Source organism: Galeopterus variegatus, unplaced genomic scaffold (genome assembly GCF_000696425.1).
Source record: "Galeopterus variegatus unplaced genomic scaffold, G_variegatus-3.0.2 Scaffold741, whole genome shotgun sequence".
In the NCBI taxonomy this organism is placed as follows: domain Eukaryota; kingdom Metazoa; phylum Chordata; class Mammalia; order Dermoptera; family Cynocephalidae; genus Galeopterus; species Galeopterus variegatus.
The window spans coordinates 1-25,320 of NW_007726852.1; the positions used below are offsets into that span (position 1 = coordinate 1).

General features: G+C 39.6%; 1 protein-coding gene across 1 annotated transcript; it reads left to right on the forward strand.

Moving 5' to 3' along the window:
- Window positions 1–1,005: 1,005 nt before the first annotated feature.
- On the forward strand, window positions 1,006–24,191 carry LOC103589907 (complement factor I-like). Its single transcript, XM_008571979.1, has 13 exons — window positions 1,006–1,019; window positions 1,528–1,709; window positions 2,529–2,642; window positions 2,783–2,893; window positions 5,614–5,637; window positions 5,819–5,839; window positions 9,374–9,469; window positions 10,594–10,629; window positions 12,826–12,929; window positions 13,118–13,221; window positions 17,610–17,887; window positions 21,620–21,724; window positions 23,242–24,191. The coding sequence occupies exons 1-13, from the start codon at window positions 1,006–1,008 to the stop codon at window positions 23,457–23,459; spliced, it is 1,407 nt and encodes a 468-aa protein (XP_008570201.1). The 3' UTR covers window positions 23,460–24,191.
- Window positions 24,192–25,320: the final 1,129 nt, after the last annotated feature.

Genomic DNA, 25,320 nt, shown 5'->3' on the forward strand with positions numbered 1-25,320 from the left:
AATCATATACAGTGTATATTGACAAAATAAAAATTTAAAAAAAAATAAAAAAAAATAAAAATAAAAAAAAAAATAAATAATAATAAGCAGTTATTATTCCTATTCTTTGGTCAGTGCTTACTCAGATTTACTTCATGTTTACCAACTCGTGGTTTGTTCCTTCTTTCATCTCACTCTTTCGTTCTGGATTCAATTTTCTTCTTCCTGAAACACATCTGCTAGTAATTCATTGGTGAGAGTCTCTCATTGTTCAATTGAGCCATAGGATATTTCTGATTTTCAGCAGTTTGTAACCTTCAACCTGTGGTTCAACCTACTGGTAAACTCTCTCAGTATTTTGCTGTTACATTTTGCATAAGCTCATAAACAGACTTCTCTGATTGTAGCCAGTGGGGATTTCCCTTACTTCTCTAAGAGCTCATTTTAGGCATTTATTATATTGCATATAGTATTTTTAGATATTTTTCAGTTGAGAGGTCTTTCAGATTATTTATCTATCAGATTGCCCCACCCAAATGGCTCTCTTTTGTTCTCATGGCATGGCTTCATGAATACTATATTTTCATTATGAATCTGAAATAATTAAAATTACCCTCCTTGTTCTCTTTGTGCCTTTCATTCTAACTAGTCAATTTATATTGCCATTACTGTTTTATTTTTGTTTCCATTTGCCTGATGCATCTTTGCTCAACTTTTTATTTTTAACCTATTTTCCCCATTTAACTTCTAAACAGAAGCAAGGAGCAATTGAATGTCCAGGAAGAAGTAAATTCTTCACTGTTGTAAATTGTTCACTGTAAATCATCATCTCTAGGATATTGGTTCACTGAGGCAGCCTCTTCTGCACACAAATTCTGAACAAATTAAGAAGTCCAAGCAATGGCATATAGCTGCAAAAACATCACCTTAATACTATCAAGGCTGAATTGAGGATATAACTTAGTGTAAAAGCAAAACGGATCTACTAGAATTAAACCGGCTTAACCTCCCAAATCTTAGGCAATAATGGGACCAACCAGGTAAGACTTAGAGCATGGGGCAAGCAGAGAGACTCCCAAAAGGAAAAGAAGGAAAGGATAAGCTGACCATGCCTGATTTATACTACCAAAATCCTCTGACCAAAGAATCCACTCCCTTTCCTGGAGAGAAATGCAATTAAGGAAGAGAGAGAGACCAGGAGAGACAGACCTCAGATTAGAAGGAAACATCAGGAGTGAAAAAGAAGCATTCATCCTTAATAAGAAAGAGGGAAGAGAAAACCAATATTTGCTGAGTGCTTGCCATGTTTGGAAACCTAGTTAGTTTAAATTGATTATTTTAGTTAATCTTTACAAAACCAGTGAAGTGGTTATATTCCCTTTTACAGGTGAAGATATTGAGGCTCAGAGAATTTAAGTATCTTGCCCAATCTATAACATGTATGTAGAAAATGAGAGTATATTACTCTAGACCCTTATCTCCTACAATAAGTTTATAAATGCAAAGTACTAATTATTCTACATAATGTTTCATTTATTCTATTTGCAGAGGTGCTTTTGATACTCATGGAAGGTTTTATATTACTGACGATCTTCATATAAATTCTGCTGATTGTGTGCATGTGCGTTGTCGGGGATTAGAGACCACTTTGGCTGAATGTACTTTTACTAAGAGGAGAACGAAGGGTTACCAGGGTTTAGCTGGTGTGGTGTGTTACACACAGGATGCAGGTGAGTAGAGTGCTTGGCTGGTATTTCTCCTTCCTTCAAGATTGTTTATTTCACACCAAGTCCATAGTAAATAAACAAATGATTCATACCCAGTTGTCAGTCACAGTAGCAACGATATGGACTCTCTATCTATCATGTTTTGGGTTGTAGAGCCTAAATTGGTGCTTTTCCCTATTGTACATTTTTGCCATTCAAATATTACTTCTATTATTCCTATATAGTAAGCAAAGTTGCCTGACTCCCCTTTGCTTCCTTGAACAGCTAGATTAAAGTTAACTACAGCAAACACAAGTCAACCAAGCATGAGAAAAAAAAAACCTCACCACCTCCTCTGAGAGTTCCACGCTACATATGTTCCTTTAAAAAGTTGACATGATCTTTGCTTTTCCATCCTGACATTGGAAAATTTTAGCCATATGGATGGTGTTAAAGACCAAAAGCACACCCTTCTCTTTTCAGTGCTAAAACATCTTGGGAGTGGGGGTGGGATTCGTGCAGCAGCATGAAAGGAATGGGTGAGAGCCAGTGCTCGCCAATGGCAGCAAGAACTCCTGAGCCCTGACCCCACCACCCCCATCTCAGCGAGCACACACTCCGCCAGTAAATACTGGTTTTTAGAGATAAAGAAAGGGCCTCCCAAAGCTGGCTTTGGCGTTTGTTTTCCTATTAATCATATATTCTACGTTGATACTACCAATATATTTTATATCATTTTTTGAGGTCAGACTTTATCTTAATGACCCCATTATCCCAAAAATGTGATAAGGATGTTATGCCACTCCATATATAAATTTCACAAAGATAATTCCTGCTTTACAGCTCCTCCAGAAAAAGAGTCCTTTCAGTGTGTGAATGGAAAATACATTCTTCAGAAGAAGGCTTGTGATGGTGTCAATGATTGTGGAGACCTAAGTGATGAGCTATGCTGTAAAGGTAGATTCTAGCCTTTAAATCTCTCAAATTTATTCTTCTGACTAAACGAGTAAAACCAAACAACTTTACCACTGAATTTAAGATTCCATCTCATTCAATCTTAAGAAATGCCAAAAACCTCTCCTATTATGTTTGCACAGAGTGCAGAAGTGGAAGTTTCCGCTGTAAATCGGGTGTGTGTATTCCAAACCAGTATAAATGCAATGGTGAGGTGGACTGCATTACCGGAGATGATGAAGTTAATTGTGAAGGTAATTTAAAGTTTTGCAGTGACTTTTTTTTTCATTGTTGAATCCAGGGATTCTGCACCTTTTCTTTAGGTAAATTGTAATCTTAAATGACCACAGGTGGGTGTAACAGTGAGAATACTACTGAGTGGGCATTTCCATTTTGTCAATAGGGGCAATATAATGGTGATTTCTAACTTTATCATTTCTTCTGCATTTATTAACTGGAATTCTATAGAAAAAAACTTTCCGTTATCAACTATTTTGTTTCCATGAAATGTTATTCATAGTAGAAAGGCAGGATAATTTCTTTCTTTCACTTACCAGCTTTCAAAGCAATGAGTTAGTGCTCTGGACAACCTCCAATGGTGAAAAATATTTATTATGTACCTACTCTGTGCCACACAGACTGACCTTTTGCTCCCATCAATGCTTTCTGGAAGAAAAATCTCTTTAAGTTCTTACATTCATTCATTTACCCAGTGAATACTTATTAAATTCCTATTTTGTGGGCCAGGCTGTGCTCTAGGTGCTGGGGTTACAATAGTGAACAAAACAACATTACAAAAATCCCTTCCCCTTCATAGATCTTACCTTCTGGCAGGGGAAGAAAGACAATAAATAAGAGAAATATCAAGTAAAATAAAAAGTACTATAAAGAAAAATAAAGCAAGAAAGGAGGATATAAAATGTCAGGGGGTAAATTTTGGAATATTAGATAGGGTGGCCTGGGAAGACCTCACCCACTGAGGTTACTTTTAAGTTAACAAGCTGGAGGAAATGATGCAGCCTGCCACGCAGAGGTCTGCGGAACAGTGTTCCAGGAGGAAGCAACAGCCAGTGCGATGTTCCTAGCATGTCTGAGGGACAAGTAACAGGGCAATGGTAGTGACGCACTAAAGGTGGGGACAGGAGGTGTCGGGACAGATGAAGTAAGGCTGGTTAGTGAGTGAAATGGGGAGCCACTACATGACTTTTAGCAAAGGAGTGACATGATCTGCCTTACGTTTTAAATTAAGATTATTTTGGCTGCTGGGTGGGGAATAGGCTATATAAGGACAAGGGGAGAAGCAGGGACACCAGGTGGGAAGCTACTGCAGCCACCCAGGGACTAGGACCTGCTGGTAGGAATGGAAATGACGAGATGCAATCAGATTCTGGATATGTTTTGAAGGTGGAACGGACAAGATTTGCCCATACATTGGATGGGGGTATGAGAGTAAGGGAGCAGTCAAGGAGGGCTGCAGGCGTTTTGGCCTGAGAATGGAAAGGCTGGAGCTGCTATCAACTGAGATGGGGGGGCTGCGGGAGGAGCCACGTCATTTATGGGACTTACCCAGTGGCGTGCTGGTAAACGTTTAACAACTGGCTTGGGAGAGGAAGAGAAAAGCCCTGATTGGTAGCTTTTCCCCATTTCTGTGGTATAAACCCTCCCACCGTAAGTGATTTCAAACTCTCGGCAGGACGTCACAGAACACGAGCTGGGAGTGGCGGGCACCACGGGCGTGTGTGGACTGCGTCGGCGCGGGCCCTGCAGCTGCTGTGCCTGTCTACCCTTCCTGCTCAGCGGTGAACACCTCGGAATAGGATCTAATTACTTTTACATTCCACATGTCCTGGGAGAAGTGCCTGATACATAAGCATTAAACACATGTCGAAGATATGTGTGGATAAATGAGTCTGTGCAAATTATACTTTGTCATTACTTGGGATTCCCAGGGTTAGACTTCACTGAAATTTTGTTTAATTTTCCATTGACATCAGTTCTTCAATTAAAGAATATGCTTTTTGGAATTTCAAAGCATATCTTTTGAAGGGTCTATAAGCAGTTAAACACCAGTGTTTATTCATTACATTTAGTTCAATCCTTAGTGAAGAGTGGAAGAAAAAAATGTTTTCAGGGAGGAGGACAGTGAACCACGGCTTTTGCCAGTGAAGCTCTCCAGTTTGATCTTACTTCGGTATAATGATATTCTGGGCTTTTTTCTCTTCCTCTTCTTTTCCCTCCTCCCCCCGCCCCCCATTTAAAATTCTAAAGTTGTATGTCAAGGAACACAATTTGCTAGTTTATCAGGAAAAAAGAATCCTACTACAAGAGAGTAAGAACAACATAAATCTTATTTTCATATCAATTTCTTGAATTCATATCAAAAATACATTTAGTCAACTGTCACTATTACTTCAGTTTACCTTTCTTTAGGATGAGCTCTGCCTTTTGTATTTCAGTACTGTTTCTAACCTTACCCCTCTAAAAGAGGGCAAGCGAGAGCAGCAATGTAAAATTAAAATATTAATATATTCATTGACTTCTACTTTAAGTGGCCAGGTCAGAATCGCTAAATCCAGGGAAGCTTGGATTATATCTTGATTGCACTCATTTTTTATATGCCCTCCTTTTATTAATATGTTAACAATAGTCATAAATTTGGTATATCTGTATAGTAAGTTTTCTGTTAAGTATGTGCTCAAATGTACCTAAGATATTAATTTTTAACAACTCAAGTATTCAAATTAAAATGATTTCCTTGCTGTGGTGAAATTGGTGTGTGTTTAAGTGCAAGATGAAAATTTTGTTACACAGTATTAAAAATTAAACTAAAATGGCATTCTGTAGTTTCCTTTTATCTTTTTGTAACTATTAATCTAAATTGTTATGCTATTTCTGAAATATTAATGATTTCTATATATTTCATTTAAATGAAAATGATCTCTTTGTTATATTGAGCTTTTTGTTTTGTTTTTAGGAGCTGGACATCTTGCACTTCGAGGTAAATCTTTTTTTTTTTTTTTCAGTAATAGAAAATGTATGTTACAGAATTGAAACCAAAAATAAGGTGCTATAGTTTTTATGATATATAGTCAGTATATTAATATGGTGTGTATTTTTTTCAAATGAAAGTTATCCTCTGCTGTGGTACATTTTTTACTTTTGGCTTTTGTTTTTTTCAGACTTTGCAACTGTGGCTCAAGGTAAAAATTTAATTAAATTCTTAGGACATTGGAAAATTGAAAAAAAAACTAATGTTCTCTTGTCTTATATTTTACTGCACCTATTAACTGAGTATGATACGACCGTGTTACCAATAACCCAGCTTTAACATAAGTTTAGGAGCAGAGTTCTTTCTTCAATGTGATAAACTTTCATTCTCACACACCCCATTCACAACCTACTGAACAAAAAACACCCAAAGATGACTCTTCCTGCACATTTCACCTTTGCCAAATACCTTTCTCATCTTTAAATTTTTTCTCAAAAACCAAGGCAACTCCTGAAGAAATTACCACCAAAGGAAAAATATCTTTTCATGATAGTTATTTGACTATTTACTTATATAAGTCAGATGTCCCCAAATCCTTCAGCTCTTTGGAACTACCCTTTTCTTAAAGATTCATATAAAATTACTTAAGTCCCCAGCCCACATAATAGCAGAAGTTCCTGGTCCTCCTTAGGATTTCCTAGGATTCCCGGGGGACTCACTAGCTCAAAATCATCCCTTGCTCTGAATGCCTATTCTCAATAATTTCACTGAATTCCTTCTCATTTGTCATTTGGCCCTCTGAAGATGCTGGTTTTTTGTTTGTTTGTTTGTTTGTTTGTTTTCCTTCTTTACTCCTTTTCCCCTTCCCTCTCTCCTTCCTTTCCTGCCTTTCTCCCATCCTAGTTTCAAACCTCAGGGGAGAAGGGATGAGTTACTGATACTCCTTAATTCACCATATATGACCTTCACTGGTCCAGGCAAAGCCCATCTCTTGTTTTACTTATTTATTTCCCTTTATCCCTGTACCTTACTCTCACAGACAACCATTTTAATGTGATTTAATGTGTATATCCTTTGGTTTGTATGCATTCTTGTGAGCAATATAATTTACATACTATGCCGGGTTATAGATCTCATATTTTTTTTCTTTTCATGAAGCATTACATTTTAAAGATCTGTCCATGTTGCTATGAGTTCATTTAATCTGTCACTTCTAACTACTGCATAAAATACTCTGCTGTGTTCATCTTTCACAATTTACTCTCCACCTTCTCAATAATGGACTCGCAGCCTACAGTCACACTGTGATGAATATCCTCTCCTTAAGGATGTGTGGAAGAATTTCTTTGAGACATCTAGCTGGGCAAGGGATTGTTGAGTCTTGGGGTATGCCTCTTCTTAATTTGATTGCTAGTGCCTGTATGTTCTTTGGCAGAGCTGTTATGTACTGGGATTCTACTCAATCCCACAAACATTTAGCACTATCCACCCTTCTAATTTTACTGGTCTCATACTGTCAGGTGATGGCATTTTTTATTAACTTGAATTTTTGTAATAACCAATGATTTTGAGTTGCTCTTCATATGCATACTAGCTTTTTGAGTTTCCTCATCCTTTCACTAGTTCACATCCTTTGCTTAATTTCATGTATCTTTCATTGCAATCTTCCTTCTTATTGATTTGCAGGGGTTCCTTTTACATTCTAGATATCAATCCATTGTCATGTTTAAACATTGCAAATAGCTTCTTCCATTTTGTGACCCACCTACTACCTCTATCCATGGTGAGATTTGTTGAATAGAAATCCTTTATTTTTACATAATCAAAGTCATCGATTGTCTTTCTCATGGTTTGTGCTTTTGAAGCTTTGTGCTGTTCTTTTAACACCCAGTACACATCAGCTACACTGGACTTTCCCACTTTCTTTTTCTTTTCTTTTCTTTTTTTTTTTTTTAATTTTTATTGAATCATAATTGATTATACATGTTTTGCGGGTTCAACATTGAGATATGTTGATCAAATCAATATTACTTGCATATATATTGTTACAAATCGTACTTATTCTTTATGCCCCTTGTCCAGTCTCACCCCATCCCTCTCTCCCTCCCCCTCCCGTTTCTGATAACCTTAGATTTCTTCTCTCCCTCTGAAAGAGTAATGGTTACTCTGTTGATTTGTTGCCTAGATGATCTGTCCAATGGTGAGTGGTGTGTTCAGTTCCCCCAATATTATCGCAGAGCAGATGCTTCTTCTGTCACTCTGGAATGGGCTTTGTGGAGAGAGACATCCTCTTCTTTTCTCTGGTCTCTACTGGTGACTCTCCTTGTGTCAATGCACTCCAGTGGCTGACGGACCATCTGCACAGTGGTTGTGGTATCTAGCCACTTTTGTGGCAGTTGTGGTTATTGTGGTGGCTGTAGTGGACAACCTACATGGAGGTGATGTTTTTGGCATGCTCCTTACCTTGCTGGTGGCTCCTGGCTCCATATCTCAGGACCCCGGCAGGCCCCAATGGGTACTTTGTTGTTTCTTTCAGTTCTGTGTTGGATTATTTGCTGTTCCTACCACTTAAACTCTGTGCTGGAACTAATTTGTCATCTTTTGCTTACTTCTAAAATGGGGGAACTTCCTGTGGGGACCAGCACTTGAGCTCTGTGGTTGAGCTAAATTGCTGCTTTGCTGCTGATTCCCTGGGGAAGGCTTTTTGTGCAGCTCAGGTTTTAGTGGTTGGCTTTATAGGTACTTCCAGGTTTAGTGAAATCTGCTGCACCTGGGTTGTGTAGAAACACTGGTCTGGGCCTGAGTCTTTTCATCAAACTGCACCCCATGCAGTTCTATATTCCTGACCAGTCTCCTCTGAGTGATCCTACGCTGATTGGGAGGCAGATGAGCTGTCCTTGCTGTGCCCCAGTGTTCTCCCAGTGAGCCCGTTTCCCCCACTGCCCATGCTGCAAACATTTCCCATTGGACAGGCCATGTGCTGGTCCCTTGCGATGACTCACTGGCCTCTGAGTGGCTCCTTTTTTCATTTGTTGTGGCTCCTCACTCTTATGTGGGTCCATGGGTACCCCGTTAGTGGTCTTTCTGACCTGGGGACCACCATGGTCGTCTTCTCCCATGCTGCCTCCAAGCAACTTCATCCAGAGGGCACAGCTGCACCTTTGCCAGCTCCTGCTCTGTGTGCTCAGCAGCTCCAGCCTGGAAATGGCCCGGATTCAAAATGGTTGAAGCGGTTTTTTCTTTCTCTCATTGTGGCTTCTCTCACCTTCATGAACTCCTTAGGTCTCTCCTCCTCTTCCCCTGAGCTCTGGCAGCCCCAGTTTGGCTATCATTGCTTTTGTGTGTGTGTGTGTGTGTGTGACTGGTAAGGGAATCGCAACCCTTGGCTTGGTGTCACCCACACTGCGCTCAGCCAGTGAGCGCACCAGCCATCCCTATACAGGATGCGAACCCGCGGCAGGAGCGCCTCTGCGCTCCCAGCACCGCACTCTCCCAAGTGAGCCACGGGGTCGGCCCTATCATTGCTTTTTAAAAGTTGTAAATTAGTTGATCTGTGGGAGAGAGTGACGCTGGGGATTGTCTATTCTGCCATCTTGACTGGAAGCCCAAAAGGGGGTGTCTATTAATAATTACCTAGGACCCTTCTGTGCACCCCAATCTCACTGGTTCCCCTGAAAGACCAGGAGGGTTTTATGAGGTGAGAAAACTCCATGCACAGCCTGCCCAAATGTCCCTCTCCTAACAGGGGAAGATTTGATGTCAGGTCATGTTCTTGCAGCATCAAGAGTAGGAGATCATACAAGTGAAGATGAAAGGCAAAGAGAATATCAAAGCCTTCCTGGTAAGAAAAAATTCCATTCCATGGTCGTTCGAAGCAGAACTATCTGCTCTGTCAAAGTCCTAGATTCCCTTATTACTCTGTCCTATCTGAAAAAGACCTGGTGACAAAGAAACAGTGGCGCAGAGCAGGACAGAGTGCCAGAGGGGCAGTCTGAAAGGGCCGAGAACCTGGCGTGGCGGGCCAGGCATGTCCCCATTTTCTTTTGTTGAGAATTTAATGTGAATATTTGAGTCTTCTCTGATTCTTGAGGGTGCTTTTGTGAATGCTTCTGAGCAGAGCTTCTCTCTGTTCCAGAAGAAAACTTAGGTGTGTGGCATAACAGACTTATATATGACTGTCCCAAAGAGAACTTGGGAAATCCAAGGACAGGACACAGGATTGCTGCAGCAAAGTAACATTGCCCTACTGGGCTATGCCATCCCCAGCCACATCCTCATCCAAGGTAGAGCAAGATGTTGGTGGGAAATCTGCCTTGGGATCCCAGGTCAAAGAAATTATGATCCTGTCCACTGAAATGTTCTAGAATGGCAGAGTGAAAATGGGAACATTGTGTATAACTTCAAGCAAAAGTCTAAGGGAGAAAGGAGAATTTTTTTTTCTTTTGACTTCTACATGCCAGATGCCTAATGCTAACCATATCCAATACCGAAACCAATGAAATATCATGTTTGCATGATTCCTGTAAGAAGTACCTTTCTATGACAAAGTGAGAGGAGCCTTTTTAATGTCAGCTCAGGACTTTCTTGGTCAGTGTTCGTGACTCTCCCTACCTCATATAAAGACCCTGTGAATGCAGAGAGTCGAAGGAGAAGATTTCCTTCTCTTATCCATGCATTTTTGCCTGCTCTAAATACAGAAAACTGCAACCATGAGTCCCACCATTCACTTGTCCCAGCAGACGCCTCAAGTTTGTGCCAGCAGGAATTTCTGTGTAGTTCATCTTGAGACTTTATTGCCTAGCTGTAAAAAGGAAATAAGATGACATGCTCTGGGGATTTGGTACAGTCCTTTTTAAAGAGAGGACAACTTTTAAGACAGAAAATTATCAATGTTTAAACGATTTAATGATTTAATTTTCACTACAAACACAACTTTAAACGTTGGAACTTTTTGTTTTATCATAGAAGAAACAGAAATGTTGACTGCTGATATGGATGCAGGTAAGTTAACATTATACTTTCTTTACTAGTGGTTCACCTGTTAAGCTTGCATTTTAAAGGCATGTGTGACAATGCATGTATCTGTATATAATCAATTCAAGCAACAATTCACTTTGATATCAATTTATTTTTATTTATTTCTTTTTTTAAAAGATGACTGGTAAGGGGATCTTAACCCTTGGCTTGGTGTTGTCAGCACCACACTCACCCAATGAGCTAACCGGCCATCCCTATATTGGATCCGAACCCAGGGCCTTGGTGTTATCAGCACCGCACTCTCCCAAGTGAGCCACAGGCCAGCCCCGATATCAATTTAAATTGAACAAATATTACATTGTTCTTCTCTTTTCCCTCTTGCTTTTAAGAAAAACAAGCATAAATGATTCTTGAAAACTGCTTTTAAAACTGGGTTAATTTAGAGCTGGCCCATGTCTCACATGGGAGAGCGTGGTGCTGACAACACCAAGTCAAGGGCTAAGATTGTCTTACCGGTCATCTTTTTAAAAAATAAAATATAAATAAATAAATAAATAAATATAAAACTGGGTTAATTCATATGGCTAATTTTGAAGTGAAAACAATACTCTAGTCCTACATAATGTTTTTCTATTTGATATAAACTTTGCCAGGTCAATTTTGTCAAAAACAACCAGATTTCAAGAATGACTTATGACATACATTTTGAAATAGAAAAATAATAGATGTTAATTGAATTAAGCTGTTCTTTCACAATGTTATAAAACATAAAAGCAGGAGGCCTTTGAAGATCTATACCCTGGAAATTGTGCACTAAGAGCCAAATTAAATTTAACTGTTATGTTCTTGGGAAGGTAGTAATTAATTAGAGCTTTCGGATCAGACAGACATGGGTTAAATCCTGATTCAGTTATTTATTAGCCATGTAACCTTAGGTGAATAACTTTACCTCAAATACTAATTGGAATAAAATAGCTCCCTGTTTTAGGGAGATTTTAAAATAAACTTCATATTAAATTCCTTTGTAATTGCCAGGCCACAAAATTAATTTTAAAAAATTTTTAATCAGGCAACGAATGGAAGATTTAGATCTTGAAGCAACAAATATCAATCAAAAGGGATTTGAAGGAAATAAAGGCCCTTTATTTTCTTCTCAAGACAGCATTAATTTTCAGGTACTACCCAAACCGATTTCACAGTCCTCAATGGATGAGGTCTCTTCTTCCAAAAGTCCAAGCAAACACTTAAGACTTACCAGCACACTCTTCTCCCAACCAAGTTCTTTGGATGGCTGAGACCAGAAAAAATCTTCCATCCATGTTCAACTTCTCCCACTTGGGGGCCTACCTTCTTTCAGTAAGCCCAAAATGATTAATAGTGATAATAATTTTCATTTCACATTTGGGGCTAAGAAGCAAGTTTACAAAAGTTTTCATGACATGATAAAATATAGAGAGGGAATAAAGGCAGCATCTTTTACTTTCTTCCTTTGTTATGAATTTTCTTGGAAATTAATCATGCCTTAAGTCTTACTCTACCATGTTTTCTCAGTGACAATTGTGCCATGTCTGCATGCTCACAGACAGAGGAAGGAAACATCATTACATGTCAAATGGCTAAAAAACACCCCCTGTCTGGCTGATCCACTTGTCTGGGAGTCCCTGGCACATGCACATTATCTCTCAGGGTTAACATGATGATTAACTATACAGAGTGCTTAGTATGGGGCCTGACACATAGAAAGTACTCAGTATTAATACTATTGATGTTAATATTGATATTACTGAAGAGTACCATATAAACAGCCTCTAGAAGGTTAGAAACTATGAGAGTGAGAAAATACAGTTCCCCACTTGGTCAGCTTATTCTGATTTCAGAACATGACCCTATGCTGAGCAGTCACTGTGGTAGTGCCTGGACATGTGTCATCTCTCATCTGCTAGAAGCTAGTAAATGTTTAACCCCCTGGCCAGCCTCTTCTTGCCACTACTTCACCTTTAGACGGAACTTTAGAGAATCAAGCTGATCTTAATATTAAGGCAGAATTTTTAAACAAGGTGAATAGTGCATGCAGTTTAGCATCCAAAATAATTTACTAATGAATCCAGCCTGTTTTGTATTAGCTGTGAATCTGCTGTTTTTGTGGCATAGATAATCGAGAAGTGTCCAGAAGGTAACGGGTTCAAAATAATAATGATATGATCTCTTCCTTTCTTGAAGAAAGAAAGCAGATAAAGTCATTCTTACCTAAACTATCCTGCGGAATTAAAAACAGCTCACACGCTCGGAGGAAGCGAGTCGTCGGAGGAAAGCCAGCAGGAGTGGTAAAGCCACATGACAAGTCGCTACGTTTACTTCCCAGGAACAGCCCAAGTTGTGGGGGAAAACAAAAAAAAATCAGGGGTGATGTGATTACAAAAGACCAGGAATCTAACAATAGAGGTATCTCAGGGCTTCCTGTTTGTATCACTATCCAGTAGAATGGCAGTGACCATGCAAATATCTTTTACAGGGAGACTTACCATGGCAGGTGGCAATTAAGGATGGCAAAGAAATCAAATGTGGTGGAATTTATATTGGTGGCTGTTGGATTCTGACTGCTGCACACTGTGTCAGGTAAAAAATGTTGTCAATATATTTTAGATTTCCTGAAACAATGAAAACAAGTAATAGAGATTGTGGCAGATGATAAATAAAAGCGTATCTGAGAAAAATCATTGACAAGTTCCACTCTATTAACTGCTAAATATCCTCTGGTATTCATGACTGGGACTCCAGAGGCCAATGGGTTCAATTCCACAGACCATTTCCAGCTGGGACCAAACTGGAAGAGTTTATGACTGGGAGTTTATAAAGAGCTAATACTAACTCAGCATTTCCTCTGGTCTTACCTCAAGAAGAATGTTGTTTAAAGAGCTGCGTGTATTCAAAGGCAATGAACACACAAGTCATTTTTTCCCATCCATGTACCCTTAAATGTATTTGATGTGTGTTCCAGGCAATAAAGGAACTGTTCAAAGCTCGATGCTAATTATCTTACATTCTGCTTCAGCACTGGCTGGCTTGCTCTGTGATTCTGGATAAATTGCTTACATGGGTACACGACTCAGAGCTATGGCCTGGGCCCATCATTTTGGAGGTGGGGCCACTGCACTGCACCATCTAGGGGGCACCACTCATACTGCAGTCTGCTGTTTGAAAGTTCCCTGGGCTGCAGCAAGCAGGTCCTGGCCGATGGGCCATGAGTCATTGAAGAACTAAAAATGTTGTCAATATATTTTAGATTTCCTGCAGAGGAGTGGGAGAAGACTGGCCTGCTAAAGAACAAGTCATGTTATCTTCTCCTTTGGCAGGGTTTAGAGACTCTTGGGTCTGAGAAGTGGGGTAGACGTAGTGTGGATTCAGCAGTGACATGTGACAAGATGTATCATAGTATCCTACGAATGGAAAAGACAAGTTTTATGCAGGACTAATAAGGCAAGTTAGAAGTGGCTGTACTGGTTTGCTGGGGCTGCCATAACAAAATACCACAAACTGGGTGGCTTTAAAAAAAGGAATTTCTTTTTTCACAGGTCTGGAGGGTGGAAGTCCAAGATCAAGGTGCCAGCAGGGTTGGTTTCTCCTGAGTCCTCTCTCTAGGCTTACAGATGGGTACCTTCTCACTGTGTCCTTATCTGGACTTTACTCTGTGCACATGTATCCATACTGTCTCTCTCTCTCTCTCTTTGTATAAGGACACTAGTGCTATTGGATTATGGCCCCACCCTTATGACCTCATTTAACCTGAAATACCTCTTTATTTATTTATTTTATTATTTTTTGGCAGATGGCAAGCACAAGGATCTGAACCCTTGACCTCGGTGTTAGAACCATGCTCTAACCAACTGAGCCCTTAATTAACTCTTTAAAGGCCCTATCTCCAAATGCAGTCACATTATGGGTAGGGCTTCAAGATATAGGGTATACACAATTCAGCCCATAACAATAGCTGAATTGCAGTGTTGTTTAATAAATCAAGATAGAAGGGCAGAGCTCAGGATTCTGCCCTCAGTTCTGGCCTTCAGAATAAATGAAATGTCATTATTGAATATCTCTCACCGACCAGGTACTGGGCCAGGCACTTTCACATTTGTTATCTTGTTTAATATTTTCAACAGTCCTAAAAGGTAAATACTTTTCTTCCCATTTTGTAGATAAGCAGAGTGAGACTGAGAAGTTACATGACCTAGCTAAAACTATGCTAGCAGAGTCAGGATAAAATCAACTTCAACATATTTGACAGTCACTTAGATGAAGGTCTGCTTAGCAAATCTTCAGGTGACCCAAAGTTGGGAGGGAATAGCAAATTAAATGACACCTATAAAAGTCCTCTTGGATTAGAGCCATGGCCCAAATCTAATATCTTCCTTCTTAAAGATCCTTTTTTCTTGACTTCTGTGACACCACACTCTCCTGCTTTTCTGCCTGTCTCTCTGGCCACACCTTTTCTGCCATCTTGGCAGATTCCCCCCTTCTGTGCTTGAGCATCACTGCTCAGCTGAAATCCTGGAGCTCCTCAATGTTTAGCCTGGCTTCCTCCTCTCTTCTTACTCCTTCTTTCTGAAGACACCTGTGGTTTAAAATACCACTCTATGCTGACAAAGTGATATCTGCAGCCTGGGCCCTCTCCTCCAACCACTGATCCTACAGTCAACACTTCTTGGCTATATCAAAAATATGTCAAATTCAAAATGCCTATGGCTAAGCTCGTGGTATGTCCCTTCCCCCAAATATGGTCCTGTTCCGGTGTTTCCTATCTCAGCAAATGACAACACTGTACATCTAGTTACACAAAGCAGAAATCTAAGAATCATCGTATTTCACTTCCTCAACTGTACCACAGTCCAGTCATTATTTCACCAACTCCAGATGGCATTTTAAATTTCTAATTATTTAATTCTCAAAATTTCTCTCCATCTCTACCATTACCCTGCTTTTCCCCTTTCATCTGGATTATACCAATTGCCTCCTAATCGGCCTACCTACATTCATTCTGTCCATCCACTATCCCCACCTATCTGTTCTCTACAGTGCAGCAAGTACAATGTTTCTGTACCTGGTTTTGATCACTTAACACTTAAAATTTAAAGACTTTGCATTCCTCTTAGGATAAAAATCTAAACAAGATTTTTAACATGGCCATTAGCCTCATATGATCTGACCCCTCCTTACCTTTGCCAGTCTCATCGTGCCCCACAGCTCCACCTCCTGCTCTCTGCTCCACCCACTCTGGACTTCTTTCAGCTACTCAAGCACATTTGCTCCTCCTGCGAAGGGACCTTCATATATTGTTTCTTCTGCCTGGAATGATCTTCTTTACCATTTCTTTCCTACTTAGTGCTCCTCTTTATTCAGATGTCAGCTCAAACTTTACTTCCTTAGAGAAACTTCCCTGACTCCCTTAAGCCAAAGCCCTCTTGATAAGTTCTTGAAAGCCCAGATACAGTTCATTCCTCTCACTTTTCATGGTAGAATACATACCTTCATGCATGCGATTATACATTTAATCTTACATCTTGCCCTAGACCCCGAGCTCCACGAAAGCAGGAACTATTTCTGATTTTGTTCATTTCTGCATCCCAGTGCCTAACACAGTGCCTGGTATATATAGTAGGTGAACATTAAGTATTTGTTGAGTAAATTGAGTGAATAAGTGAAGTTAACCTTTAAGCAATATTCAGGACCTCTAGTCCTGAAAAACAACCAAAGTTAATATGAAGGACAGCATTCTTGGAACACCAAGTATAAATAAAAAGCATCCTGAACGTCTCATTTTCTCCTAGGACATCACTGTTTCACTGTAAGGTGATTACCTGAATCACCATTATGTAAGGATAAATTCTATTCAGTTTATGCTGTTTGAAGAAGCAGAAAGTATATAGATAATACATTTTTTAAAGATTTTCATTAGGGCCAGCCCGGTGGCACACTGGAGAGTGCACCGCTTGGGAGCGCGGCGGCGCTCCTGCCGAGGGTTCGGATCCCATGTGGAGACCGGTTCCCGCTCACTGGCTGAGCGCGGTGTGGGCGCAGCACAGAGGGTTGTGATCCCGTTGCCGGTCAGTAAAAAAAAAAAAAAAGATTTTCATTAAATTGTTTAAAATAAGTTTTGTTGCTTAAGGAAAATCCATTTAATGAAACACTTCATTGTTTGGAAACTAGACTATGAAGTCATTATTTAGCACCTTACTTCAAAAGACAAAAAAAAAAAAAAAACTAAATAATACTTCGCCAAAGTGACTCTGTACTATTCTCTAAGAAGATGATGGTAGATGCCTAATTTGCTTGAAACCATGTGTTGAAAATTGGTATGAAAATGGAGTGAGGAATAAGAATAGGCAATATTTAGCTCATTTACTGTTTCAGCAGGATAATTTAAAGCAGCTACTGTGTTCCAGGTACAATAATAGGTGCAGGGGCTGCATACATGAATTAGACCCCATCTCTGACTTCCAGCAACAGAGTCTAGCAGGAAGAAAGGAATGTGGACAAATAAACACAGCACAATGTTGGGAGGAAGTCAGTCTTAAGGGCCAGGAAAATGACTGCTGTGGTCTTTGCCTGAGGACCTCTGGGATTGGCAGAGTGAAGAGAGTGTGCGGTCCAACACCCCAGTTTTTAAAACACATTTCTGGCAAGATGCCGTCTGGTCTCTGCTTAAACACCAGCACTCACTCTAGAAGCAGAAAACTCATTTGCTTCTGGGCAGCTCTAGTCAGTGAGTTTCTTATGTTCCTGATATTGAGCAGTTAGGTGGATTATTCCTCTCCCCATTTACCACTGACCTAATTCTGCACTAAGTAAATTTAATCTCACTGCTTCATGACAGCAGGAACAACAACAAAAATTTGTGAAAACGAAAAAGTTCCTTTAAAAGGAAAAATATAAAGATGAAGTGTCGGAATTCCATATTTATACATATTTTTTCACATCATATTTTATTTCTCTTTTCCTTTCTGTTACAGAGTCAGTAAAACTCGCCATTACCAAGTATGGACATCATTAGTAGACTGGATAAGACCTAACTCTGAGCTATTGGTTGAAACAGTGAATAAAGTTATCATCCATGAAAAATACAATGGCACCACCTACGAAAATGACATAGCTTTGCTTGAAATGAAAAAATTCTCAAACCGCAAAGAATGTGAGCTGCCTAATTCCATCCCTGCCTGTGTCCCCTGGTCTCCATATCTATTCCAACCTAATGATAAATGCATCGTTTCTGGCTGGGGCCGAGAAAAAGGTATATGCTTTATAATTTGTTAAACAGAATCCAGGGGTTGGAAATGAACGGAAGTAGAAATGCATGGGAACTAATCTTCTAGTACTCAGAGAGAAACATACATCATATCCAGAAAAGTGAGCACCCAGCCAGGGCCGGCCAGCTTCACGGGCTTGCAACCTGTACGCTTGCCCAGCACCTGGCACTTCAAAGGGCTCTGTGCTGGATTTATGGCTCTACTATCACCACCATGAAATCCCTAATAATTTTAGAAGGGGCCCCACCCCACACTTCCATTTTTCACTGGGTCCTGAAAATTGTGCAGCCAGTCCTAAACAGACTTTCAAAGGACACAAACTCTGTGATCTGAAGGAAACATTGAGGACTAACCAGTCATCAAGAAAAATATATATAAACAGGGAGACATACAGCATGACCTTTGTGGTTTGTTGGAGAGATGTGGATGGAAGATTAAAAGGTTTGCAAAAGGGGCCGGCCCCGCAGGCTCGGATCCTATATAGGGATGGCTGGTGCACTCACTGGCTGAGCGTGGTGCAGATGACACCAAGCCAAGGGTTACAATCCCCTTACCGGTCAAAAAAAAAAAAAAAAAGATTTGCAAAAGGATAGCTTCAGTATATGTTGAATCACAAATTCCCTACAACCCTCCTGCTCCCCATTCCCCCTGCCCAACCCCCTCCACAAAGAGAAGGGAACATAAGGAATTCGTTCTTTGAGTTTCTAAAAAGACTTGAGGTGAACACTTCATATAAATAAGAGATGTGAGACAAGTTGACTTAGAGACAAATTATTAGAAGGAACTGCTGAAATTAGAGATTTGATTAGAATTAAACAAGCCAACACTTTCTCATTCACCTTGAAAATTTGACCTCTAAATTTAGCTTCCTTTTGACCTCTTAAACTCCTTGTAAGATGAAATCCTAAGTAACTTCATTGCATTGGCCTTATAGACTTATATTCTAACACATTCTTTATAATTGCCACATTGAAAAGTGTAAAACGTATGTATAAATTAACCTGGATTTGTACTATGTTTGAATACCCAAGACTTATAAAATACTAAATTTTATTAGGAATTAACTCATTCATAAGGTATTGTGTCCTTATATTTGTTCTGTTTTAAAAAAAACAAAACACCTTTTATTATGCATATTTACAAATATATACAAAAGTAAAGATAAAAGTATAATAAACCCTTACTTATCCATCACCCAGTTTTCATAGTTATCAACATTCTGCCATTCTTGTTTTATCTCCTAGTATCAATCAGGGTCTCAATAGGGTAATTAGAAAGGTTTATTTATAAAGGGGCAGAGGTTGGGGAACCACAAGGGCTACACAGGAACCCAGGACTAGCAGTACCAAAGCTGTCACCACCCCTAGATCTGAAGGCTTAAGAAAAGAAGTTACCAGAAGAGAGTCTCAGGTAAAACAGGCTGCCTTGAGAAAAGCATTGACCTTGAGTTGAAGGTTATAGCCAACCCCAATCTCACTATCCTTCCTCCTTCCTTCCTCCTTCCAACTGGGTTCCTCTTTGTGGGAAACCAAAGGCCAAGGGCCTCCTGTTGAGGCAGTCTCTACAGGTCTGGCTCTTAGGACAGGTCAGGCTCTTAGGACAGGGTGGGGAATGGATCTGAGGGACAATCAGGAGCTCTTCAACATTTTCCCCTACATATTTTTCCTGAAGTATATTAAATCAAATCCCAGATGTCATGTAATTTCACCCATAAGTACTCCAGTATTTTCATACCCAACTAAATGGAAGTGATTCCTTAATATGATCTAATAACCAATCCATGTTTAACATTCCTCATTTATTTACAAAAATATTTTTACAATCAGATTATTTGAATCAGGATCCAAATCCACACATTGCGTTTGGTGGCTATTTTTCTTTAATATCTTCAAATCTAGAACAGTTACCATTTTTTAAAAAAAATTTAATATGGGCCGAGCCCGTGGCGCACTCAGGAGAGTGCGGCGCTGGGAGCGCAGCAGCGCTCCCGCCGCGGGTTCGGATCCTGTATAGGGATGACCGGTGCGCTCACAGCGTTGAGCGCGGTGCGGCTGATCTCAAAAAGGACAAAAAAAAAAATTTAATATGTATTTATTAAAGAAAGTGGAAAATTCCTATTTTAGAATTTCCACACCTTGAACTTGGTATCCTTGATGTGGCTTTTAAAATGTTCTTTTATTACGTGTATTTCTTATAAACTGGTAGTTAGATATGTTCTTAATCAATGATTAATTTATTAATCAAATGTAGTTTAACACATTTATTGAGCATGTACTATGTGTGCAAGGTAGTAATGTTAAAGTGCTAAGATTTCACTGATGAAAAACATGGACCCCATCAATAAATGAGGGGAGGAAGAGTTTCCAAGATTGAAAGAGGAAAGCCAGCTCTCAAGGGGCTCACCGTACAGAGGAGCCCTCAGACATGAATGCCACCATCAGACAGCAGAACATGACAAGTACCTCAAGAAGCATCAAAACAAGAGTACAGTTTTAAAATTGCTCACAGTTTTAAAAGTTTTTCGCTGAATTAGGAGAAATAATAACCTACTAAGAATTTTAAAAGCTCTTGTCTTGAAGCTAACATAGTGGGACTTGAAAAAGAAAAAAAGAAACTCCTTTCTAATTTGCTATGTACTTTGGTGGACTTTTATCTCCCTCTCTGTTTCCCAGGAGGGTAGAATATTAGTTCTACAATCAATTAGTACATGCTCACTGCAGTGCTACGTTCTGTTGGGGGCGTCCTCAAGACAAACCAGAGGTCTCTGTGCCCAGGTAGTTTATAGGTTAATCAAAGCAGAGAGTTATGTGGCATAAGATACTTAGTATGTAATTGAGCTACTGTGAGTTCATGCATTAATTACATAAATATTTATGTAGCAAGTACATTGTGCAACCATGATTCTTGGTGCTGGTGCAGAATGAGTCAGGCTCACCCCCTACCCTCCTGGAGCTTTGGGTAGAGAGGAAGCTGACACCTAATGAGAAACTGCAGCATAAAAATTGCTGTGAGCTGGGAAAAAGAAGGAAGGGAGATAGGGTAAAGATCCTTACCCTTGAGGCATCTCACCCTGTATCCTTATATTTTTCTGATCTTCCTTGGTCTGTCAGTGACAGAACCTAGCCCTTCTCTTTCCTTGGACCAAACTTTCACTTAAGTAGAAAGGAAGTTCTAAATCCCCTTTTCATTATTTCAAATCGCTTAGGAGGTGGATTTCTTCACGGACACACAAAAACATGTATACATTGGTAATTTCGTATTATATTCTTTAACTTCTTATAATAAAAAGTTGTTTTCAGTCTAACAAGCACTTTCAAGGAAATAAGGGACTGTAAGCAGATAGGAGCTATTTATGTGAGAAGAACCCATCACCGATTACTATCCAACGGCCCTGTTGAACTCGGTAACCACAGGGGAGGGATTTTATCTCACCCACCTCAGCTACCAGCTCTTTAGCAAATGAGTACGACTTCAGATTATATGTTCAATAATCCCCCTTGACTGTCCACCCAATTTTAGAAAGATAATTATAGACGCTAAGGATATGAGGAGAATATGATTAAGTATGCTAAAGAATTATCCTCAAAAGTTTATACAGGTATTAAAGGATAGATATGTTATTCTTTTATATTCTTAATAGCTTACTAAGTTATGAGAGTATTTACTTAGGTTTCTCATTTGTGACTTCTAAATGTCTGTTTTCTTATTTTGTTTAGATAACCAAAAAGTCTATTCACTTAGGTGGGGTGAAGTTAACCTAATAAGCAACTGCTCTAAGTTTTACCCAAATCGCTACTTTGAAAAAGAAATGGAATGTGCAGGTAAGTGCTTAGTGGTTTATTGGATATATAAGGGCACTTCAAAAAGTTCGTGGAAAAATAGAATTAAAAAATAATACAAATCTTCCATAAACTTTTTTTTTTTTTTTTTTGGTGGCTGGCTGGTAAGTGTATCCAAACCCTTGACCTTGGTGTTACCCACACTACACTCTCCCAAATGAGCTAACCAGCCAGCCCTTCCATAAGCTTTTTGAAGTATATATATGTATATATACACATCTCTCCTCCTTCCTGCCATATCAGCTCCCCTGCTCTGGGCTCTGAACCCTTCCATTTGGCCTTCTGGCTGTTGCATTGTCAAACTCTTTCAGTCTCTTTCCCTTAGCTCAAGTTCCCTCATTCTAAGACTAAGAGGAAAAAAATCTTCCGTAAGCTATTATATAGCAGTACAGTAAGTGACTAAGAGCACAGACATTAGAACCAGACTAGGATTTATACCCCAGTTTTTACCAGTTACTAGTTATGTGACCTTGAGCAAATTTCTTCATAAGGAAACTGAGATGCAGAGCAGTCACACAATTTTCCCAAAGTCTTACATATAAAAAGTGGTATACCCAGGATTAAAACTAAAACCACTTCTAAATGAAAGTTCAAGTTATCTCATCTCAAATGCCTACAGTTGGAAATAAATTTACAGTTAGAAATCACATTACACTTCTCATGTCACATAATTTACAGTTAGAAATCACATTACACTTCTCATGTCACAGTATTTGATATCATAGATATGCTAACTCTCTTACCTAACATAACTACAGCAGCTCCTACTTTTGGAGGTGATCCAAAGGCAGGATAGCAGCCAGTGTAGTGCATTTAGGATGCTTTATTGAAACTATTTACAAATAGCGTACTACTGAAAAAGGCAGAGTTATTAACATCCTATAACTTCTTGGATACAGTGATTTAAGAATTTTAGAAAATCATAAGAGTGAAAAGAAAGTGCCCTCCCATCTTGAAATGGAGTTCAGGATTACAATGAACAAAGGGGTGAATAGCACAGAGATGTGGCTTTCTGGGTTCAAGTCCAGGCTCTGCCCCTTATTAGCTGTGTGACCTTGGATGAGTTAATTAACCTCTCTGTGTCTTATTTGTCTCATTTGTAAGATAGGGATAATAATGATACCTCATATGGTTGTGTTGAGAATTAAAATAATAATTGACTGATACATATTAAGCACTCAATAAGCACTAGTTATTCCTATTATTTTCCCACCCAGTATTTGATGGTCCTTTTGGGTTGTAATCTCTTCCCAGTACACAGTTACATAAAGTGGAGAACACAGGGAGAACACACTAATTTGGGGGAATGAGTAGATTTATTAATTATTTCTCAGCCTGCATCTCTCCAGCTCTACAAGCGCATGTTATTTCCTGTCAGGAAAGTGTAAGAAAGCAGAAGTCAGTCACTACACACATTGTGGAGAAGGCAGGAAGTCAGCATGGCAGCCTTGCCAAATGAAAGAAAATGTGTGATTTTCTCTTTCCCGTTTCTTACTCAGGTACAAAAGATGGTTCCATTGATGCCTGTAAAGGGGACTCTGGAGGCCCCTTAGTCTGTATGGACGTCAACAATGTGACTTATGTTTGGGGTATTGTGAGTTGGGGTGAAAACTGTGGAGAACCAGAATTCCCAGGTGTTTACACCAAAGTGGCCAATTATTTTGACTGGATTAGCTATCATGTGGGAAGGGCTCTTATTTCTCAGCACAATATATAACATTGTGATCTCCCTTTTCTTTCTACTCTTTTTCTTTCAGCAGTTCCATTTTAATTGAAATGAAACTATAATTAATACTTGTCTAGGGAAAAAACAAACAAATCTTATTGGCTATCTTTAGAGGTCGCTAAAAAGTTTATGCCATATTGGAATTTTGCTGTAGAATTCTCAAATAAATATTTTGGTTAAGCAGTCAAGTTTAATTTATAGAAAATTTGGCGAAATTATCTCTTCATGCCAGAGTAATGTATTGACTATAATAAGGGGTTAGGTACTTGAATGACTTTGGATTCACATAAGCCTGGGTTCAAACCTCAGCTCTACCACCTACTAAGTTTGACCCTGCAATTTATTATCTTCTTTGTGTGTCAGTTTCCACCTATAAAATGGGAAATGGAACAGCATGAAAATGAAACTATATACTTATGTAAAACATTTGGCATAGTACCAGTCACAGGGTAATAACTGACCTCACAGATTTTGTTCCATTTCTTTGCTTCTTTATGTATTAAAATTTCTCAAAAGATTTGTCTTTGCTCAGACAAATCTTGGGTGGAATTAGTGCACATGCACGCCAATGTATCTTTTTAGTTTTGTTTCTATTCTTATGTGTTCTTCAGTTGTGTGGAGCAGTGGCCTCAAACTGCTGGCTGGCAAAGAGCTTGCCTGTAAAAAAAAGAGAGCATGTTTACTTTGCTGGCAGCTGCTCAGTTTTTCTTTGGACTTTGGTGGTAGCAGTTGAGTTTCTGAGTTTCTCTTTGAACTGCCTAGCTCCTAGATGTGTGTGTCCAGAAATAAAGACTACTGTTTCTTCAACCAAGGCTCCAAGGACCTTTTTTTCTGGTTACCTAGCTTGTAGACCTGCATGTGAAGGGTTTGTGACCCAATCTGGACAATGGGCTTGAGGGGTCTGTGAGCTCCAGACCCAGCCCTAGCTCTACACACTCACAGTCCAATGACTCACAAATCTATATCTCTTTCCTAGAACTCCAGAATAGTATATGCCACCGAACACTTGACATCTCTATGTGGATATCTAGTAACATTTCAAAAGAAATGTAACCAATCCAACATTCACAATTGCTCCCCTCTAAATGTGCTCCTCCCCACCTCAGTAAATGGCAGTACCATCCACTCAAGGCTCCAGCAGGCTCCCAGTCTCTCTCTATCACATTAGTTTGCTTAGCACCTGTCATTCCCCAATATAATCTGTTTTTACAGGTTTGGTTACTCTTTGCCACACTGCCACCAGCCACAGGTACAAGTAAGATGCGTGAGAAGAAAGACCTTGTGTCCTTCCAGCTGCATCCCCAGTCTTGGTGCACAGGGTGTGCTCAGGGAATAACATTAGCTGCTTCAACTACTTTAGTTTTTTGTTTTTTTTTTTTTTTTAAAGCACAGCTATCATCATCCTGAGGGCAGAGGTATATTTTTCATGTGGCATATCTTTAATACATATATCTTTAATATGTCATTGGGGTCCAGTCTTAGATAGAGCCCAGTTGTTTTAATAATAGAAATGCCCATTTCGGGCCGGCCCGGTGGCGCACTGCTACAGTGCGCCGCTTGGGAAGTGTGGCGGCGCTCCCGCCGAGGGTTCGGATCCCACGTGCAGACCGGCGGCTCACTGGCTGAGCGAGGAGCGGGGACGACACCGAGGGTTGCAATCCCGTTGCTGGTCCCGGTCCGGTACGGGCGCGACACTGAGGGTTGCAATCCATTGCCGGTCATGAAAAAAAGACAAAAAGACAAAAAAAAAAAAAAAAAAGAAATGCCCATTTCTACATATATTCCAAAATCAGTTGCTGCCCAGATTTTTTTCCTTTTTTTTTTTTTTTTTTTTCCTTTTTTTTTTTTTTTT

Excerpts from the sequence above, each read along its gene's own strand:
- LOC103589907 (XM_008571979.1), top strand. Across the intron at positions 1,710-2,528 it reads GTGTTACACACAGGATGCAG|CTCCTCCAGAAAAAGAGTCC; the intron begins GTGAGTAGAGTG and ends CCTGCTTTACAG. Across the intron at positions 9,470-10,593 it reads AGAATATCAAAGCCTTCCTG|AAGAAACAGAAATGTTGACT; the intron begins GTAAGAAAAAAT and ends GTTTTATCATAG.